This window comes from Xenopus laevis, chromosome 2L (assembly GCF_017654675.1).
Source record: "Xenopus laevis strain J_2021 chromosome 2L, Xenopus_laevis_v10.1, whole genome shotgun sequence".
NCBI classification, from domain to species: domain Eukaryota; kingdom Metazoa; phylum Chordata; class Amphibia; order Anura; family Pipidae; genus Xenopus; species Xenopus laevis.
The window spans coordinates 49,448,385-49,470,764 of record NC_054373.1 but is presented as its reverse complement, the minus strand read 5'-3'; the positions used below and the strand labels follow the sequence as shown (position 1 = coordinate 49,470,764).

At 40.1% G+C, this 22,380-nt stretch overlaps 1 protein-coding gene across 2 annotated transcripts in view; it reads right to left on the bottom strand.

Annotated features, from left to right (window-relative positions):
- The window catches only part of rap1gap2.L (RAP1 GTPase activating protein 2 L homeolog), a 443,489-nt gene that overhangs the window by 347,795 nt on the left and 73,314 nt on the right, over positions 1 to 22,380 (bottom strand). Inside the window, exon 1 of one of the 2 annotated variants that reach the window (XM_018246321.2) lies at positions 8,761 to 9,028. The exons of the other annotated variant lie outside the window; for it this stretch is intronic. Coding sequence (XP_018101810.1) covers positions 8,761 to 8,804 — 44 coding nt within the window. The 5' untranslated portion in view covers positions 8,805 to 9,028. Of the gene's footprint in view, positions 1 to 8,760; positions 9,029 to 22,380 lie in introns of those variants that run through there. 2 annotated transcript variants of the gene reach the window in all.

Genomic DNA, 22,380 nt, shown 5'->3' with positions numbered 1-22,380 from the left:
TACAATTGTAACTTTAAGATAAGAAGCTCTCTTGGGATAACTGTGACTTGCAGCTTTAAGTACAAATCACCTTCATTAGCAAAACTGTAATAACAAATAAAACCTGACCCTAAAACCTCCATTAATGTGTTTATACGTTCCATAACCTGCCAAATTTTGTAAAATGGATGTGGTATTTAGGGGGTTGTCGCCATACAAGGTGTGGCCAAAATATTTTCTTTCTATTTTTCAAATGTTTGGAAGTATGCCACTGTCCGTCCATCCCTGAAGTTGGTTATCCCAAACTTCATCTCTTGGCCTGTAGGAAATAATTATATTGAACATAAGAAAGATCCCTCCATGAACTTGCCTTTTGGTAGCGAGTCATTAATTGTATCTTAAAGGGATACTGTCATGGGAAAAATTAAAATAAATCAGTTAATAGTGCTGCTCCAGCAGAATGCTACTCTGAAATCCATTTCTCAAAAGAGCACACAGGTTTTTTTATATTTAATTTTTAAATCTGACATGGGGCTAGACATATTGTCAATTCCCCAGCTGCCCAAGTCATGTGACCTGTGCTCTGATAAACTTCAATCACTCTTTACTGCTGTACTGCAAGTTGGAGTGATATCACCCCCCTCCATTCCCCCCCCCCCCAGCAGCCAAACAAAAGAACAATGGGAAGGTAACCAGATAACAGTTTCCTAACACAAGATAACAGCTGCCTGGTAGAACTAAGAACAACACTCAATAGTAAAAACCCATGTCCCACTAAGACACATTCAGTTACATTGAGAAGGAAAAACAGCAGCCTGCCAGAAAGCATTTCTCTCCTAAAGTGCAGGCACAAGTCACATGACCAGGGGCAGCTGGGAAATTGACAAAATGTCTAGCCCCATGTCTGATTTCAAAATTGCTCTTTTGAGAAATGGATTTCAGTGCAGAAGTCTGCTGGAGTAGTACTATTAACTGATGTGTTTTGAAAAAAACATGTTTTCTGATGACAGGATCCCTTTAAAGCAAGGTATACATTTTCTCTAAACAATTTTGTCATCCTCTCATAGTAATTTCACATAGGGGCAGATTTATCAAAGGTCAAGGTGAATTTTCGAATTTAAAAAATTCGAATTTCGAGCTATTTTTGTGTACCTCGACCAGGGAATAGTCCAAATTTTGGAGGCTTCTGAGGGGAGAACGCTGTGTATGTACATTAGTAATCAGTGTGACGTAGAATAAAAAACCTTGTGGGCAACCCAAGCCCTGGTCTGAGTTGCGTGCTGTGCCCCTGCAATAAAAGAAGTGATTTGAGTTCACCCCATTTATTGTGACTGTGACTTCTTTGGGGCAATAAAGGCCTTATACCTAACATCTAGTGACAGGTGTGCATTAGCCACGTTGTATGATGAAGGTTAAACCCAGTTCTGAGATATGGCAAGTAAGATATCCAAGTATGGGATCCCTTATCCAGAAACCCATTATCCAGACAGCTATAGGTTGGGAATCTCCCACTGAGTCCATAATAAGCAAATATTTAAAATTCTTAAAAGTTATTAAATTTTTCTATGTAATAATAAAACAGTACATTGATGGCAACTACGCTTTATACTGGTGGCAAAACGATCCTGTTGGGTTTATTTCATGTTTAAATTATTTTTAACAGATTAAGGGTATGGTGATTCGTGATGGGCGAATTTGGGGAAAATTGGCAAAAACATTTTTGACGCCGGTGAATTTTCGCTGGCGAATTTTCACAGGGGTTTCGGGAATTCGCGCCTGGCGAATAAATTCGCCCATCATTAATGGTGATCCAGATTAAGGAAAGATCTACTATCCTAAGGGTCTTGATAGATCCTATACCTGTACTAAGTAAGTAAGTTTAGTAAGGAACAGCAAGACCCCTATTCTAAAGAACAGATTCTGACTTGAATTTGTACTTTTTGACATACACTACATGTCCATAGATTGCATCGTATTTAACACCCATTTTATGAGTGCAATGAATTTCTTAGTCTGCGTGTAATGTTAGCATCAAAGGGAACACTGATTTCCTAACATACTAGAGATTTAGTGTATGACACCTGCTTTATAATAAAAAAAAATCTCCCTTAGGGCTAAAGTTCAAAACTCCATCCTGTTATGAGTGAAAATAGGATGACTATAAGATGCTTAGAATTTTAGTATTTCTCTCATTTTAAGGGGGTTATTTATCAATCAGGTTTGTGAGGTTTTTATACTGTACCTTGAATGAACTCACAACTCAAATATTTTCTAATTTAAGAAAAAACTTGAATGGAAAAAACGCGAATCAGTGAATTCAGCATGAACAACCTGTAAACTCAAATTGATCAAGTTTTCTGCGGGAAAAAAACTAATACCTCTAATTAAGTTTTTGAGCACAACCCACTGAAAAAAACTCGAACATCCTGAAGGCTATTAATATCTTCAAATGGTTCAAGGGACCTCTGCCATTGACTTCTACATGACCTCGACAGGTTTTAGATGGTGTATTTTCAGATTAGCGCTATTTCCAGCTTTGGGGTATACTAAATCTCGAATAATTTTAAGTTTTTTTCACAAAAACTCGAAAATTACCTTTGGAAAACTCAAATTTTTTGGGAAAACACAACTCAACCTTTAATAAATAACCCCCTAAATGACAAAGCATTTTATAACAATGTTTATGAAGTCAGATAAAGAAACGTTTACACTATTCCCTCTATTATAGCTGATAACATTAGTTAACACAATGGTTCAACAGAACTCATTTTACAAGCAAGTTTAAGATGGATTGCATAATACTGATGTCAGGACCATGCATCCTACGTACTTCTGGGGAATTAAAGGCTCATTTCTTTGAAAGTTAACTTAAAGGGGAACTCCAGCTTCCAAACCAAAATTTGAGAAAGAGGCCCACATAACACAGAAACCCCTAATACTGTTTACCATCACAATTACCTGTTTCTTCAAAAAGTATAAATAAATGCCATTTTCTATGCTGAAATTCAGCTGTTTAACAGTTCTTCTCTTTCTGCATCATTTGAAATCCTGGCAGGGAAAGAGGGATTAAACACTGATGTTACAAATTGTAACAACTTCTCCACAGTTTACAGACAGCATGCAGGAACTACATAACCCACAATGCATTGCACTGTGATGTTCCTTTCCTTATTGAAATCACATGTGCAGGGAATTGTGGGGTGTGGAGGATGCAGACTGAGGGCAGATGGCTGTTGATACAAAGTAACAGTAGTCAGTCAGCTCAGCAAAGTAGTCGGACAAGTCAGCAGGAGAGCAAGGGAGCTAGGCTTAGGGAACTGTTCTAAACCTTTAAAAATCATGAAAAGTCTGCATTTTTAAATTATGTATATTGCAAAGTTGCTTGAAATTATGTTTACTTTTCATAAAGCTTAAGTTATGTTTTTGTGGAGTTCCCCTTTAAGTGCATATTCTAGTACAGGTATGGGACCTGTTATCCAGAATGCTCGGGACCTGGGGTTTTCTGTATAACGGATCTTTCCGTAATTTGGGTCTTCATGCCTTAAATCTACTAGAAATTCATTTAAACATTAAATAAACCCAATAGGCTGGTTTTGCTTCCAATAAGGATTAATTATATCTTAGTTGGGATCAAGTACAAGCGACTGTTTTATTATTACAGAGAAAAAGGAAATCTTTTTTAAAAATTTGGATTATTTGGATAAAATGGAGTCTATGGGAGACAGCCATTCCGTAATTTGGAGCATTCTGGATATCGGGTTTCCGGATAAGGGATCCTATACCTGTACATATACTTCATAAACTCCATGATAATTTCTGCCTTTTATTTCCCTTTTCTAAATAGAGATATTCATTCAAACCAGCTCCACAGTGACTAGGATGCCTCAGGCAGAGGGAAAATGTTGTCTGTTAACACAACTGTATCGCCGCTCTTTCGTATAGTTGTGGGTTTAAGGCCATATGGTCCATGAGCAAATTCATATCAGAACTTCTTTTTCTGATACATCACACAGAAATATAAATCTGTCAGATCTCTGTACCGATGGTAAGTAATAAAGCTCTTTATTGCCTTTCAATCAATATTAAGTCAAAATAAAAGGGTAATTGGTGGCTAGCACTAACAGAGATTAAAGACAAGTATCAAATACTAAGTGAAGTGTAGCGAAACCTTCTAGCAACACATGAGAAAGATTGAATCAGCAGAGATCTGAACTAATTTCCCATGACACTGACATTATTGTAGCCAAAGAAAGACATTAACATCTAAAGATCTTCTGAAGAACTTTAAACTACTGATGTTTAATAACCTAAACCTTTATCAGTCATGGAATAATCCTCTGCTACATCACTCTACTCGTGTGAAAGGAACGATTAGATAACATACAGACATAAACATACATGTGCATGCATATATAGTTATATATAAAGATTTTAATCTTTAAAAACTGTTCTACTTTCCAAGAAAAGGAAACCTAAATCTGTAGTGAACAACAGCATCACCCACACCTGTAAACTTATTCATAAGTAGTACTTAAAGGGGTTGTTCAGCTTTAAATTAATTTTTAGTTAAATTCTGAGACAATTTCATTTTTTATTATTTGTGGTTTTCCAGTTATTTTTATTCAACAGCTCTCTTGTTTGCAATTTCAACAATCTGGTTGCTAGGGTCCAAATAACCCTAGCAACCATGCACTGATTTGAATAAGAGACTGGAATATGAATAGGACCTGAATAGAAAGATGAGTAATTAAAATACCAATAACAATAAATAAGTAGCCTTACAGAGCATTTGTTTTTTTAGATATGGTCATTGACCCCCATGTGAAAGATGGAAAGAATCAGAAGAAGACAAATAATTAAAAAAAGGATAGAAAATAAATAATGAAGTCCAATTAAAAAGTTGCTAAGAATTTGCCATTCTATAACATAATAAAAGTTAACTGAATGCTGAACCACCCCTACTTCGGGTCTGGAAACACACAGCAACCAATCGGATTTTTGATTTCAAATAGGTGGTAAATGCTACCGACTGATTGGTTGTTCTGAGTTACTAAACCTCGCAACTTTTATTACATTACCTCAGAGATTAGAATATAGATCCTTAATCCTGTACTCAAACCTCAGAAAGAATATATAGGGGTCATTTACTTAAATGCATCAAGATACACTTGCACTTCAACACAATCAGACGCAACTAAGCTGAATATTTTCTTTCTTTTTAGACACCAAAAAAATCTCCTGTATAGTTAAGCTTTTAGTTAGTGTATCTTGCTTTTATGTAACATGGTCAAAAAATAACTTTTTAAAATTTAAATGTGTCCTGTTTCAGTTATTTGTTTGCGTCATATTTTTTTTTTCTTTTTTTCTTCATTCCTTATTATTGGCTGAAAGTAAGCACAAAGAGATGTTGATTGTGGGGCAAATTTGGAACAGGAGGCAAGAAGGCCCATGTGCAAGAAGCACATGTTAACGCATGTTACATTTAATAAATAGGATTTGTTTTCAGTGGTGTAACTACTGTACCAGGGGGAGTAGTGGGTGTGACTGCACCCAGGACCACTGCCCAGAAGCGGCCACTGAAGTGACTGTGAGTACCTGCCAGAGTCAGCACGCATGTCTACTGAGGTCTGAAGGTAATCGTAGGGGGCACATCATATGGTGGGGGTCATATGAGGGGAAACAGGTTCAGTTTTTGCACCAGTGCTCATGGTCCCATAGTTACGTCACTGGACCACTTATAGGCCCGGTCCTGGGGCCGCAAGTTTTTAGGGGCAGCATGCCGCCCAGCTGCATCCTAAGGAGCATTGGAGACGCATAATCCCCAGTTCTCCGGCACATACACGCTCTCTCACGTGGGTGCCGGGCACTAGGACCCAGATGCCTAGGGGTGCTCAAGCCTGAAATCTAGGCCTGTATGCATTTGGTACATTCTGTACAAGTAACTGAATACTGATGGTTAATCATGATGACAGACATGAGACCATGTCAGCTTTATTGTGGCAACTTAAGTAACTTAAAGTAACTTTTTTGCCCCATTATTGACTCTTGACTCTCAAGGGTGAGGGCCTCTGACCCTTAACCCATGAAAAGTAGATTGTGGGAGCTGTGGAACCATTGTACATTTAGTTTTAAGAAAAGAAGGCAATGGCAAGAAGGGCTGCCACCTGGCCAGTGTTTTACTGGCCTGGTCTGTAAAAATGATGGTTGATCTCAATGTTATTAATAGGGAAAATAGATAAATATACAGGAAGGCCGGTATTTTTTTCCAGAAAAGGTGGCAACCCTTATGGCAAGTAGGGGACGTACAGAATGGCTGGGTAATATTCTCTTTAGTCTTTCACACCAATGGTTGTAGAGTGGTGGTGATGGAAGAATGAGATTCTATAAGCAACCCCCACCCCCAGGATATCAACTGCTAACTGAAGAACTTCCCACATTCCATGACTGGGCAGCAGTAGGAAGAGCATAAAAATCTTCCAAAAACTGTTTTATATCAGAGGGTAGGTCATGAGGAGCCCTTCAAAAAGGATCTAGCGAAACTCACTTTGTTCATGATTTTCACATCAGAATTACGGATGCAACGAATCCACTATTTTGGATTTGGCCGAACCCATGATTCCTTTGTGAAAGATTCAGCTGAATACCGAACCAAATCCGAATCCTAATTTGCATATCCCGATTTGCATATGCAAATTAGGAGTGGGAAGGGGGAAACATTTTTAATTCCTTGTTTTGTGACAAAAAGTCATGTCATTTCCCTCCCATCCCTAATTTTCATATCTAAATTAGGATTTGGATTCGGTTCGGCCGGGCAGAAGGATTCGGCCGAATCTGAATCCTGCTAAAAAAGGCAGAATTCTGGCTGAATCCTTAACCGAATCCTGGATTTGGTGCATCCCTAATCAGAATCATCACCCAATAACTTTTGCTAGGTCAGTAAAATATATCTATTTATATTTTTTTTAAAATTAAGAAATTACTCTAAACATTGCAATATGTAATGTATGTGCCACAGACTGAACTGTTTAAAACACTCCAAGCCACAAATACCAAATTATTGTTGGTAATGTTTTTAATATCACCCACGACAATCAATAGGGAGAATTATACTGACACAGAGTATATGGCTTTCGATATGCAGAAAAAAACTGTCCCAGCCACTGGCACAATAAAAGTGTTATTTATCATTTATAAAATACGATTAAGGTTTTCTGGCCTAGCTAATACTGATGTTTGGAACTCTGCAGGCCACACTGACCAACTGGTTCTGGCAATTACTAAACACACACAAAAGAAGCTTTATCAATGTAATCATATTTATAATACATTCAGGTCAACCAAGGCTAAGTCTGGAAAAAAGCAGACGAAGGCAAATCATTAAATATACCATATTAAAAAAATGCGGCATAAAATGAAGACCAACAGGAAAAGATGCTAAGAATAGAATATGCTATAATCAGTGGCGGAACTACCGGGGGAGCAGGGGGTGCGAGCGGGCCAGGGCCCGCACCCCCTCAGGGCCCCCCGGCAGTTTCCAGGTGTACGGAGGGGTGCGGGGGCCCGGCTGCGCGTCCTGCGCCAGGGCCCGCCCCCCTCTAGTTACGCTTCTGGCTATAATTTAAGGTGGAACTATCCCTTTAATAAGACTTGTTTTTTTTGTGTGAAATACACAAATAACAAACATGATCAATAAAAACCAAATAAAAACAATAAAAACAGATTTGAATAAAACCTTTTCTGAATGAAAAGAAAATGCTGTTCACTGGGGCAGTGTGACTGGGAATAGCAAAAAGAATCTTTAATATGTTAAAAAGTAAGTCCCCAAGTATGTAAGAAAGCTGGGGCCAAGAAAGACCTGTGTTATCTGGGAGGTCCAAAATGTGATACTCCTAACTACTGTTGAACTACAACTTCCAGACTCTCCAATCGCTGTCAGTAGATTCTGGAAGTTGTAGCACAAAATCAGCTGATGGCATTGCAGGTTGGACATTACAGGTATAGAGATCCATTATCCAGAATTAAGGGAATATCCCGTAGACTCCAAACAATACAGATTTTTAAAAATGATTTTTTTTCTGTAATAATTAAACAGTATCTTGTATTTGATCCCAACTAAGATATAATTAATCCTTATTGGAGGCAAAACCAGCCTATTGGGTTTATTTAATATTTATATGATATCTTAGTTGACTTAATGTAGGGAGATTCAAATTATGGAAAGAACCCCGTATAGGAAATGCCAGGTCTCAAGCATTTTGGATAACAGGTCCCATACTTGTATATACTGAAAACATCCCTTACACAAAACATTTCTCTTGGCACCCCTCGGGAGCAACGAACCCAAAGCAAATACCCTGCCTTTGCCCCTATGCTAAAACCTTTCTCTTTTTGACCTTTCAGTTTAATTGAAACATGTGAAGTGAATAAACCTGGAAATGATTTCAGTTTGTTTTTTTGTAAGTGCACAAATACACAGAGAGAAGAAAGCTGACAAGGAATAAATGTGCTAAGGCTGCGAGCAATAGCACAGTGGGAACTGTTTTCATGTACTGAGCTTGCTGAAGGAAATAGTTAAAGCATCCAAAATCCCTCTAAAATCCTCAGAGCCAGGTTCCTTTCATTAGCAGAGCGTGTTTACCAGACTGACAGTGCAGGAAGACGCCTGCAGTTTCCCACAGCGTGCAGCGCTAGTTCCCTTTAGCAGTGAAAGGGACAAAAAAAAAAACATTTCGGTCACTGGCAGCAAATAATGACAAGTAAAGAGAATAAGTAAAAACCCACCAGCCGTAACCTCCAAAGGAGACGCTGCGTTTTCTTCGGAACATCTTGGCAGTTTGAGATCAGCCTGGCGTCACTAGCAACCACCTCTGCACTTGGCTTCAGCACGGCCAGATGAGGAGAAAGGAAGAGATGAAGCAGAACTGCCCCTGGTATAAACCCCAAAATGCTGCTTGCTCACCTCCACCCAACTCTCAGGCTGCAGGTCTCGAGGGTAATAGGAAAGTAGTTTCCTGTACTGGGCTATGACTTGCACACTGAGCCTTTTCACATTATCTGATTAACTGAAGTTCTCTTTATGTGAGGAGGAGCTCGTTGCTTGGTAGTTTTTTTTTTCTAGCTCAACACAATTGGTTTCGTTCCTGAGCAGTGCCCCTGTTACACATTGCCAGGGAGAAATGTGAAGAACTACATGCCTTGGATTACAAAACAGTTTTTAATAGATCCTTTAAGTGCAACACCACATGCATACAACCATTTGCAAGAAAACATCATCATTTGTAGGCAAAACAACATTCTTGCAACTATTTGGCATTTATAACTTCTGGGAAGAGGAACCTAACCCTTGGTCCTTTTAAAGGGGAACTCTGGCTTCCAAACTAAAATTTGATAAAGAGGCCCACATAACACAGAAACCCTTAATATAACATCACCATTATCGGTTTCTTCAAAAAGTCTGAATAAATGCCATTTTCTATGCAGCAATCCAGCTGTTTAACAGTTCTTTTCATTCTGTATCATTTGAAATCCTGGCAGGGATGGAGGGACTAAACACTGATGTTACAAATTGTAACAACTTCTCCACAGCTTACAGACAGTATGCAGGAACTACATAACCCACAATGCATTGCACTGTGATGTTCCTTTCCTTATTGAAATTGTGTGTGCAAGGAATTGTGGGGTTTGGAGGATTCAGGCGAAGGACAGATGGCTGTTGATACAAAGTAATAGTAGTCAGTAAGCTCAGCAAAGTAGTCAGACAGATCAGCAGGAGAGCAGGGGGCTAGACTTAGGAAACTGTCAGAAACCATTAAAAATCATGAAAAGTCTGCATATTTTTTAATTGATTTATATTGCAAAGTTGTTTGAAATTATGTTTACTTTTCAAAAATCTTAAATTATGTTTGTGTTGACTTCCCCTTTAACTTTGTTCCCATTAGCCCTTATCTGGCCATCAACATGGCATTTATAAATACAAATGATACTGAGACAGAATAATTTTGGGAGTGAAAGTCTGCCACAGCTTTATTAATCAGTTCATGAGCAATATTATTTAGAGTGACAGCAGTTCTTAAAGGTACATTTCTGGGAATACTCTTCCTAAAGTAAAGGGACACTCAGCTGGAAATGGAATCAGGATACTATCTACTCCCTCATGCTTCCACTAGAAGGTTATTTTATATTTTTCTGGTGAACTTAAACTGTATTCCTGACCATATATGCGAAGTGAGCTCACTTGGCGCCATCTTTGGCGCTTCGGTAATCCTTGTAAAGTGTGCAGCGTATCGGCGCATGCGCAGTTGTAGCAGTTTACCAGTTTGTTGCAACTGCGCACGCGAAATGGAAATGGAAATTGCCAAATCGCCGGAAGAAGACCTGGAAGTTACCAAAGTGCTGAAAGATGGCGCCATTGAGCTCCGCTGTGCTCACTCTGCATGGTCAGAAATCCTACTGGGGACACAATTCTGGGGTCACAGAGAGGGGGGCCAGCGGAGGGGTGCCAGTGGGGACTTATCACCGTGGGGGGGTTTAGTTCTCCTTTAAAGCTGGTGCTGCTCTTGCTAGCTGGCCTACCTAGCTCACAAAGGTTCATTCACAATGGTCCACACTGTGTGCAAAGTGCAAAAAAGACATGGGCCATTGTTAAATAGCCACAGGACTCTGCACTCCGTTCTGACCTGCACTGGCCCATGCTTGATTCAAGAGAGACCTGTGACTATTCCACAATGCCCCATGCCTTTTTTGCACTTGTGCACTGCAAGTTGCATTGTGAATGACCCCTTGGAATGAAGCGTGGTCTGTTAGGCCATGCTTGATGCAAAAGGGGCAGGCTGAGGTAGACATCTAGGCATCGACTTACCCGCCCCTAACTTATGCTCAAATTTTGATCTGTCACTCTGCAAAGAGAGCAATAACCCCAAGGGCGCAAATGAGTGAGACAGACCTATTTCCACCTCAGGCCATCCAGCACTTCCTGCTAGAATGCAGTCATGTATAAGAGCCATATGGTCCTTTCCTTTATATAGACTAAAGGCAGGAGACAGTCACTAGATACCTGGACCTATATTACATGGTGAACTCTAACTTTCATCCATTGATAAACATGCTTCTAAATATCCCATAGGAAAGTGGGTTCGTTTTTCTATGGTGAGTTTAATCTCATATTTTGATAAATCAGTGTTCCTATATTGGCAACAAAAAAATGCCCTTAACACTTCATTGTTTTTGTTAGATTACTGAAAGACATAACAATGGTAGGCAAAATTCTGACTGGTGATCACTGAAAACAGTCTGATCTGCCTACTTTGGAGATCTACTGGACAAAATTGGCAGTGTTTATGGAATGTTGACTTTCCCTTTGAAATGGAAATGTGTTAAAATTAAAATATACAGATTATGCACCCACACAATATCGCTACAGAATACAACAAAGTTCTAGGTAACTGTTCCCTCTAAACAGAAATAAGAACCATGCAATTGTATTAACTGGGGCAGAATAAACGTGTTATAATTTAAATGCAGTAAATGATAGATGAACAATTCCACCAAGTATTGTTGTAAGGAAGATGCTTGGCTGTAAAAGGTATGTTAGGATCTCACAGGAAGGTGGTTGCCATTTAACGTTGCTCTTTAAAGGGGGAATTATAAATATATTATTCTAGAAATTTAATTGATACAGTTTAAGCAAGTGTATGCATGTGTGTTAAACAGAGCTGGGCCAGACCGGTCAGGCACCCTAGGCAACCTGGTCGGTCATGGCACCAGCTGATCGTGCACATGCTCAAATTGGTGCTCTTGCACGTGCATGAGCAAGTTGGCGCATGCGCAATTCGGCTTGGTATCACAAAAACTCCCGGAAATAGCACATATAGTTGGGGAGAGAGGGGACCGGACATGGGGTAGGTGACAGAGCAGGTACGTACCTGGCGCCCCCCAGCTTTGTGCCCTAGGCACATGCCTAATCTGCCTACCCCTAATTCCGGCTTTGGTGTTAAAGTGACATACAATATGCAAGCTACTTATACCCTAAATGGGACTGCACTGGGCAAATCCATGCTGGAAAAGGACCTTGGAGTCCTGTAGATAATAAACTTGGCTGTAGCAAGCAATGCCCGTCAGCAGCATCAAGGGCAAATAAGTTTTAGAGCTGTATTAAAAGGGGCATAGATCCGTGGGAAGAGGGGGTTATTCTTCCACTGTACAGAGCACAGGTAAGGCCCCATCTAGAATATGCCATACAGTTTTGGTCTCCAGCAGGGGCGCTCCACCAATGAGGCGAGTTGAGACACTCGCCTCAGGCAGCAGCGCCCCCTGGTTACCAGGGGTGGCAAAAATGCCGCTCCTGGTAACTAAGAGCCAAATTTCCGGTTTTCAACCCGGAAATTCGGCTCTTCTAGTGCAGAGAGCACAATTGCGCTCTCTGCGCTAGCGTCGTGCAGCGCCCCGACCCCCTCCTGCGCAGAAAATGTGAGCGCCATGAGGAGGGGTCGGGGCGGCAATGGAAGGCCGCCTCAGGCGGCATAAAGGCGCGGATCGCTGCTGGTCTCCAGTGCTCAAATGGGACATTATTGAATCAGAGAGGGTACAGAGAAGGGCAACTAAGCTGGTAAAAGATATGGAAAGTCTTAGCTATGAGGAAAGACTGGCCAAGTTGGGGTTTTTCACGCTGGAAATGAGGTGCTTAAGGGGGTATATGAAAACTATGTATAAATATATAAGGGGATCATATAATAATCTCTCTAATGCTTTATTTACCAGTAGGTCCTTCCAGCTGACGAGAGGTCACTCACTCCGATTAGAGGTTTCATCTTAATATTCAGAAAGGGTTTTTTACAGTGAGAGCTGTGAAGATGTGGAATTCTCTCCCTGAATAAGTTGTACAGGCTGATACATTAGATAGCTTTAAGAAGGGGTTGGATAGCTTTTTAGCAAGTGGGAGAATACAGGGTTATGGATGATAGCTCATAGTACAAGTTGATCCAGAGACTAGTCCATTTTGGCGTCAGGAAGGATTTTTTTCCCCCTCTATGGTAAATTGGAGAGGCTTCAAATGGGTTTTTTTCCTTCCTCTGGATCAACTAGCAGGTAGGCAGGTTATGTATAGACAGAAACGGTTGAACTTCATGGACTTTTCATTTTTCAACCTAAATTGCTATGTTACAAAAGTATTCTAGCTTTCCTTTAGGCTAATGGCATAATCACACAGAGTAGAATCTGACACAGAAACACAAAAGTATGTATCCTTTCTGTGTGTGTGCTAACAGGCTGACACACACATATGAGATGAGGAAGACAGCGGATGTACTTTTTCCTTTGCTGCCATATATAAGCATTTATACACCAGACGACAGAAAGACCCATGTGTTGTTGTGTGATAAGAATGCCTTATTCTGCACTATTACTACTTACTGAGCTGAGTGAAGTAAAAACAATCCATTTTTTTAGCATCTACCCAACCCACTCATCTCCTTAATCTTTAGATATGAAGGGTTATTTACTTACTGCAAGTGCAGAATGCAAAGTGCAATTTCAATCACTGGTGTTTGCTACAAATTGCCCAGTAAGTAAGTAAGGAGTAGCAGATTTTCAAAATGGGCAGGGCCACCATCGGGGGTCAAGGCGGGGTACAACTGTACCGGGCCCGTACCTGAAGGGGGGCCCGTCTGTGCTGCACTTTTCGAAATAGCCGGGCCACCCTTGACAGCGCCAAAGCCATGCCGCCTCTACTGAAGTCCCGAAAAGCTGAAGTGCCGAACAGCAAAAGTCCCAAGACCCCAAGTCAGGAAAGTAATAGATAGACTGGAGCCAATAACCACGGGATATTAGAATAAAAGAAAAAAGTCTTTATTTCCAAGCATCTTTAAAAACACAGACAGGCATTCTCCTGGGACTGCACAACTAAACCATAGCGTGTCTAGTCACCTGACGCGTTTCGTGCCTCTCTTTGGCACTTCATCAGAGGTGGAGTCTGTTCCTAGCTCTCTGTCTTATATAGTGAGTACAATTAAAACAATACACCCATTAAAATTAGCATATTACACTCATGGTTTGTTTTCAGGCTATATTTTTTCTATTTTCTCTATACATCTGTGTGGGAACATTTAGTCAAAATTTATATAATAATCAGAATCTCAATAAATAGAAATTATTCCAGTAATTTAAGTTCACTTTAGTTTAAAGGAAGCATGAAACCTCCCAATCGCTATTCAATCCCTGTGGAAGGCGTGTTTTTAATGTGAAAATCTAGTATACCTCCCTTTGATCTATTTTTTTCTGCAAGTCTCCTCCTCTCACTCCTAGTTTAACCAGTTCTATGCCTTGGAATTTTATTAGGTTGAAATTACCATTATGATTTAACATAATATGTTTGCTTACAGCTGATACTCTCCTATGGTTATAACTAATGTGATCCAGGTTGTTCAGATTGATGGGTGTAAGATGTTCTCGTACCCGTTCTTTTAAAGATCGGCATGTGCGGCCCACATATTGTATGCCACACTCACACGTTGCTAAATAAATTACACATTTAGAGTCACAATTAATGTAACTGCGTATAGGGTAATTCTTTCCAGTTACAGTGCTATTAAAGCTTTCTTTTATCATTATATGTTTACAAACCTTGCATTTGTTTTTGCCGCATTTATAGCACCCATTTTTGTTTAACCATAGATTACTTTTTTTTCTAGTTCTTTTGTGTGAGTATAGGCTGGGGGAGACATCACTTGCAATGGTTCTATTACGTTTGAATACATATCTGATATTCAGAACTGATTGGTCCAGTAGTGGATCCATTCTAAGGACATCCAATCTTCTATTAATTATTTTCTTAATCTGATTTGCTTGGCTGCTAAAGGGAGTGATAAACAATGTTGATTTTTCATTAAAGTGTCTTTGCGAATTATTTGTTTTATTAGCTTGCTTATTATTAGATTTCTTATTTGAGGCTCTACTTAGGAGATCATGTCTGGAGGTGGCCACTGCTCTCTCATAAGCCTCTTTGATATCTCTCGTATCGTATTTCCTCTCCAGCAGTCTATCCCAAAGTGCCATAGCTTGGTCCTGAAAGGCATCCCAAGTGGTGCAAATACGTCTTAGACGCAAAAATTGTCCCACCGGGACAGGAAAGCAGCCGAAGTTGAAGTCCTGAAGCAGCAAAAAGACCCGAAGTCACGAAAGGAGCAGAAGTTGAAGTCCTGAAGCCACGAGTTCAGTTCTACTGAACACCAATGTGTGTGTGGCCACCAATGTATTATACTAATACTCTATAGGCCCCTGCCACCAGTGTTTTTTTTTAAATATTCTCTGGGTCCCAATTTTTTTTTAACTTGTAAGGGGGGGGGCCCTTGCGCAAATGTTTTAAAAAAAACTTTTATAGGGGGGCCTTGGCGCCAATTTCTTTAAAAAACTTTTATGGGGGCCCTGGCGACACAGTTTTTTTTAACTTATAAGGGGGCCCTGACCATCAATAGCTTTTTATAACTTGTGTGTGTGTGGGGGGGGGTTTATCACTAATGTCTGTGTGGTCTTTTAACTGTTGTGTGGAGTGGGCGGGATCTGGGGTGGGGCTGGGGGGGCACAGATTCTCATTTTTCATTCTCAGAGCACTGAGCACTGGGGGCACAAGGGATGAGAACAATTGTCAAATTCTCCTGCACACCCAGCCCCAGTGCTGCAGAACCATCAATCAAATGTAGTTGTGCCCCTAAATTCATGCTGCTCCACAAATCCAAACCTGGGCAAATGAATCTCAGTTATTTTTACAAATGAAAGAGGCTTTACAAGGAAGTCATGTATTTATTATGTTTTATTATTATTTTGTTACTTCAATTATCCAGACATGGAGTAATGGGGGGGGGGGGGTGTCAAGTCAGTAAGAGCTAACAGGTTTGATAAAATGCTTAATGATTGATAATTAGGTGAGATGCTCTTTTGGATCTGGCAATAACTAATAATACCAAATATACAGTATCTCTTATTAGCACTTGTGGCTGTAATTGAATCATTTTCTAATTGGACTAGTGTTGTTAATTGAGTGCTGCAGGGGTTTGGCCTACGCCCTTTACTTTTTAGTTCTTCTTTATAAAACGAAATTGTGCAAAACTATAAGTTCCATGCATGATGCTGCTCAGAAATGTGACTACACTGAAATAGTGGGCAGCAAATTAGCAAATGAGGTTCTATGTTGATAAATGTTATGCACTTCGATAGAAATAACATAAATGCTATTGCTAAAAGTAAATGGTAGTATGTTGGGGCCTCCTTAATTGAGAAGATAGTAGATAATTAATTGAGAATAGATTTGAAGATAAACTGTGTAACCCTAGACAATGACAGGAAATGGCTAATAAAGCAAAGTACTGTCTTACGCAATGACGTCATGATGCTCGGGGCGTGTAAGTATCGGAAGTGAGCGCCATACATTTTCAAAAGTATGGTTTTTTTCACAATTAAACTTTTTGCAATTTCTGTCAATAAAATCTTTTCTCATGGTGCATTCCATTAATTTACCGAACTTGGTTTATAGCAATCCTTGATAAAAACTGATATAATGCTGGCTATATGAAATCGAAAGCTCCACTGAGCATTCAGTGCCTATTCTCCACAAACATATGTGCACTTCCTTTCTTCATAACTGAAAATTTCTCTTCCCCATATCTAATTTTTTTCTGAATCTGTATGTACATTTTGTTTTTAGAGATAAAAATGTAATTGCGTAATGCAGCTGAGGTCTTTGTAAAGCAACAAAATTATTCTTCCCTTGCTGATCAAATTGTCCCAGTCCAATCATTGACCCACAAACAGAATAACCTAAAAGATAAGACATCAGAGAGGTGCCTGATGCAGGGAAACGTTGGTGCATTATTTTATAAAATTATTTTGCAAATCTATTAGGTCTTTTTGTAGTTGCAAGTGGCCTATTAATCTTAGGGGAAACAGAAATGGCTCTGCTAATTTATAGATTAAATATTTTGAAATTGACTAAAATTGTAAATTATATTCCTATAATAGGTTTGTTCTGTATTCAGAATGATCCATTTACAACTTCAAAAGACAGCACCTATTGCTATGGATGCCCTCTCAGAGTGGTACAGGTATGGTATCCATTATCCAGAAACCTGTTATCCAGAAAGCTCCAAATAACGGAAAGGCCATCTCCCATAGACTTCATTTTATCCAAATAATCCAAATTTTTCAAAATGATTTGCTTTTTACTTGCAATAATAAAACAGTTCATTGATCCAAACTAAGATATAATTAATCCTTATTGGAAGCAAAACCAGCCTATTGGGTTTATTTCATATTTACATGATTTTCTGGTAGAGAGAAGGTATGAAGATCCAAATTATGGAAAAATCTGTTATCCAGAAAACCCCAGGTCCCAAGCAGTCTGGAATAAAGGTCTAATGTATTGATAGTAGTGTTGATAGAAAGTTTGTCCTGCCTCCTACTGCCACAAAGTACATGAATTGCCCTCCTACTGGCGTTAATAGAATAGAATAAAAGTGCCCGTCACTACTGGTGTCAATGCTGCTCTGACATTCAAATTGGTTACCAGCAGGGCTGCTTTCAGCACTTTTTTGAAGAGACAAAAAAAAGTCAGAGGGAGAGCAGTACTGTGGGAAATGAAACAGAGTACTAGGTGTTGGCATTGACAGTGGAAGAGTTGGAGTTAAGCTGGTTGGATGTTCATGGTGGAGGGCGGTGGTAGTTGGATCTATGCATGAATGAAGATGCTATCCTTTTTCCGCATCTATGTTCTTCCCCTATCATTATTTCTTTCTCAGCAACCCATGTCCTTTTAAACATCAACACTGATCCCTATCTTGCACATACCTCAGTTCTCTGTTTTTTCCCTCTCACCCTCCCGTCCCTTTTGTGCCTATTTTTTGTCCCGTTTTATTAACACTTCAAATTAAATTAGCACAGATTCCTAGATCAGCATAATGAGATGAAGAATGTCCTACACCTAGCAACATGTCCTAAGGTTTATCACGTGTAACCTTAATTTAATCGTTCAATCAAATGGGGGCTATGCTCAACTATAACTCACCGCTTGTTGTAGCGTTGGGTGCAAGCTGCTGGTCCCCCTGCCAGGGACCCACATACAGGGCCGGAACTAGGGGTAGGCAGAGTAGGCACGTGCCTAGGGTGCAAAAGCTGAGGGGGCGCCAGGCACCTGGCTCTGTCGCCCCGTGTCCAGTCCCGTCTCTCCCCGACTGCCACTGGTGTCTTTCCCATAAATGCGCTTTTGCGAGCGAAGTTTCAAGCATGCACAGTCAAGCGCGCACTGAGCCGGTGCCATAGCCCGCCAGGTTGCCTAGGGCGCCTGCCCGGGTTGGCCCGGCTCTGCCCACATATAACTCCAAGAAACACACCCTGCAGCACTGTGAAAAGTGTTTTATTGTGCCAAAATACTAGGCACCATTTCGGGCCAACGCCCTTTCTTAGGCTTGAGATAGGGCATTGGCCTGAAACGTTACCTAGTTTGTTGACACAATAAACCACTTACACAGGATTCGGAAATACTGCAGCATGTGTTTCTTGGACTTAATTATTATTCCCCCCAGGCAGTGGCGTAACTAGATATTACTGGGCCCCACAGCAAATTATTTTTCAGGCCCCCATAATTTTTAGCAGTTGACTTGTTTTACCAATATTTATTGAAACTGTATTATGAATTAGGGCCTCGTGGGGCCCCTATACATCCTGGGCCCCCCTGCAGGCGCAGGGTCTGCTTCCTCTGTAGTTACGCCCCTGCCCCCAGGGTTTTATGTCATTCAGATATATGGAAACCACTGAGGTTTTCATCGTGAAAATGTGCATTTTTGGCCAGAAAACCACTTGTGACAGGTACTTCCATTCAAATAAGTCATGAGAAACTGTGAAATTGAGCTTTTCTCTGCTATTAGAAATGTACCATCATAGGAGACTGATTTACTCAAACTCGAATTAATCTCAGTTTTTTCATGCAAACAAAGTCGAACAAACTCTCTTCCATGAATTGAACTCATTTATCAATCATTTTTGCGAGAAAAAAAAATAGGACCGATAAAACGTCTGTTTAAAGCAAGGGTCAGAGGCAGGCATAGAAGGTTTACAGTCAAAAACATTAGCAACGGCCAGCAACAGGCAAAGGATAAGGCCAATCTGAACCCTGAAGTGAGCGTCTACCCAGCTGCATTGGAAGTGGAGCGGCCATAGGAAGACATTGTAAGGAGCATTCCTGATATAGATATGTATTTTCAAGTTATCAGCGCCGAAAATTGAACAGTGTATCAATAAGCATTCTTCACCAAGTTATAGATTTTTCTCCATAACTTTTTAAAATTTTCTTCACAATTTATCATGAGATATATCATAGGCACCTTTAAACATAATCTGAAAATATTAAACACACATGAAATGTTGACATTGTCTAGTACTTTTGGGTTCGACTTACATAACTTAATATTTTATGCACATTTATACAAATATTTTTTAACCACTGTACACATTTTACATGTAGGTGTTTTTGAATTCACCCAATCTACTTCTCTGCTCGTTTCTGCTCTGTTCCAAATCTCAAACTGTGATAACTTCTACCCAAACACAACCTCACTTCTTGCTGATGATTCAGGACAGATTTATGAAATGTTGAGAAATGCTTTAGGGTTTTTTCACTTTTTATTCTCACAATTGATAAAAAAAAAGTCAGAATCAGTTTCTCAGTGTAACTGGCCAGTAAGAAATTCCCAGTTTTTCATAAGTTACTGTTCGATTTGATTTGTCCTATATTTTCATTGGAAGCATTTATAAGCATGAGTCAATTTCTTGGCTATTTGGGGGATAATAATAATAATGATGATATGCTTATAAAGTGTCAGTATATTTCAAAGCACTGTGATGCATTAAACATACAGATTACAAACAAATACTGATATTCAATAGTAAATTCAGCAAGTATACAGCACCATCCTCACTTTTTGACTATTGGTTATAACTTTGGCCAATAGTTTTAAAACATTTACTTAGGTGTTTTAAAGGGATTCTGTCATTTTTAATTATTATTTATGATTTTTATGTTATGATACTTTTTATTTCTAAATTACAATGTTTACACTGCAAATAATTCACTCTACAATATAACATTTTCTTCCTGAACCAGCAAGTATATTTTTTTTAGTTGTAATATTGGTGTAGGCAGCCATCTCAGGTCATTTTGCCTGGTCATGTGCTTTCAGAAATAGCCTGCACTTTAGGATGGAACTGCTTTCTGGCAGGCTGTTTTTTCTCCTACTCAATGTAACTGAATGTGTCGCAGTGAGACCTGGATTTTACTATTGAGTGTTGTTCTTGGATCTACCAGGCAGCTGTTATCTGGTTACCTTCCCATTGTTCTGATGATGGGCTGCTGGGGGGGGGAGGGGAGGGCTGGTGATATCACTCCAACTTGCAGTACAGCAGTAAAGAGTGACTGAAGTTTATCAGAGCACAAGTCACATGACTGAGGGCTCCTGGGAAACTGACAATATGCCTAGCCCCATGTCAGATTTCAAAATTAAATATAAAAAAAATCTGTTTGCTCTTTTGAGAAACAGATTTCAGTGCAGAATTCTGCTGGAGCAGCACTATTAACTGATGCGTTTTGAAAAAAATAAAATTCCCATGACAGTATCCCTTTAAAGTTGTCTATAACAACTTCTCATTAATGTTGCTAATTTGTATAGCTCTGAAATTCATCCAGCATCCATGTTTACTAAATAGTGATGCGGGCCAATGGCAGAATGCGTTTGTAAGAATGTTCACAAACCATATGCAGGAAACAGAAGGGGACGTTGCTCCCACATGGGTTCATGTGACACTTTCTAATAAAAGACTATATCTTGTATGTTTTCCACAATCATTGAGCACAAAATGGAGAGATGTCTTGGTGGCTTACTTTACTGCCTGCCTTATTATATTTGAAGGTACTGCCACAAATTCCTTAGGGTTCCTGCAGGACTCACCAATGTAATCTTTGCCCTGGGCCCACTGGTACCTTAAAACCCTGACTAAGGGCCACATTTTTACAAAAAAAGTTTAATACACTGATGTGCCACTTTATTAGACAATAGCCATCAAGCAACAGAAACTGCTCCACATTTCAAACATGCAACTACATGGAACATCAAAGAAAGTTTCATAATGCAGAGCAAATAATCCAGGCAATGTGCCTCAGTGCAGAAAATGTCAATTTGTTTTTCTAAAAGTTTAATTTAAAGGGTAACAACCCCCTTCAGGGCTAGTCCACACGGGGAGATAGCGACGCGTTTGCGGTCGCGGCGACAAAGCGCTGCGACAGTCGCCGCGACCGGCGCAGGCGACAGTTTTGTATGGGCGCCTATGTAAAAACGCCTGTGCTAACCACACGAGGCGATGCGCTTTTCAACAGTCGCCTGAAAAAGCCTGGCGAGGCATTTTCAGGCGACTGTTGAAAAGCGCATCGCCTCGTGTGGTTAGCACAGGCGTTTTTACATAGGCACCCATACAAAACTGTCGCCTGTGCCGGTCGCGGCGACTGTCGCGGCGCTTTGTCGCCGCGACCGCAAACGCGTCGCTATCTCCCCGTGTGGACTAGCCCTCAAAGGAGGCCAGAAAAAAAACCCATTTACTGGACTAAAAGATTTAAGGCTATTTGTAAATTAAAGCATAAAAATGAATAAATAGTCTTTCAGTTGACTGGATATTAAAAAGACAATTACATTAATATGTATATGTATACATATATATGTATTAATATGTATTTAACACATGTAAAATATTGTATGACTTATAAAATATATTATTGTAAGACGTATAAAGTATATCAACAATAATAACAGTGCTATTAGATTTGATAACTGCACCCAGGGTGCACAGGGCCTAGTACAGTACAGAATTGTTAAATTATTTTATTTTATGAGCTGCACAAACTGGGAGCTCTATTGGTGCTGACTGAGCTGAAGCCGCCACTAAGCCGCAGATCTTAGTTGCAGCAGCCACTAAGTAGCAGATGTGAGCGGCAGCAGGAGAAAACTTTTCCCACCGGGATTGGATGGGGCAGGGGGACAGGAAAAGTGTGGGGATCCTGAGCAGTTCCCCGTTGCTCCCTTTTCCTGGAGTTGAGCCCAGCCCAGTGTAAGTTACACAAGGCAGGCTGGTGCTGCTGGCAGTGCCTGGTGTAGCCTGCAAGTGGGTAACATTCCCATTGTAAATAGATCCTCTGAGTAGTAGCCGAGTGCCTTGTGTGCTCGCTCTATACTGCCCAGCCCACGCTCCTTCACATGCTGTCATAGTGTCAGTAGAATAGCCAAGGAGGAGAAATCAAGCGCTGCAGGATGGATGGTCGCCCTGTCGACTTTTCTGAAGAGGAGGGGAAGCAGAGTTTCAGTAAGTTATTTCTTA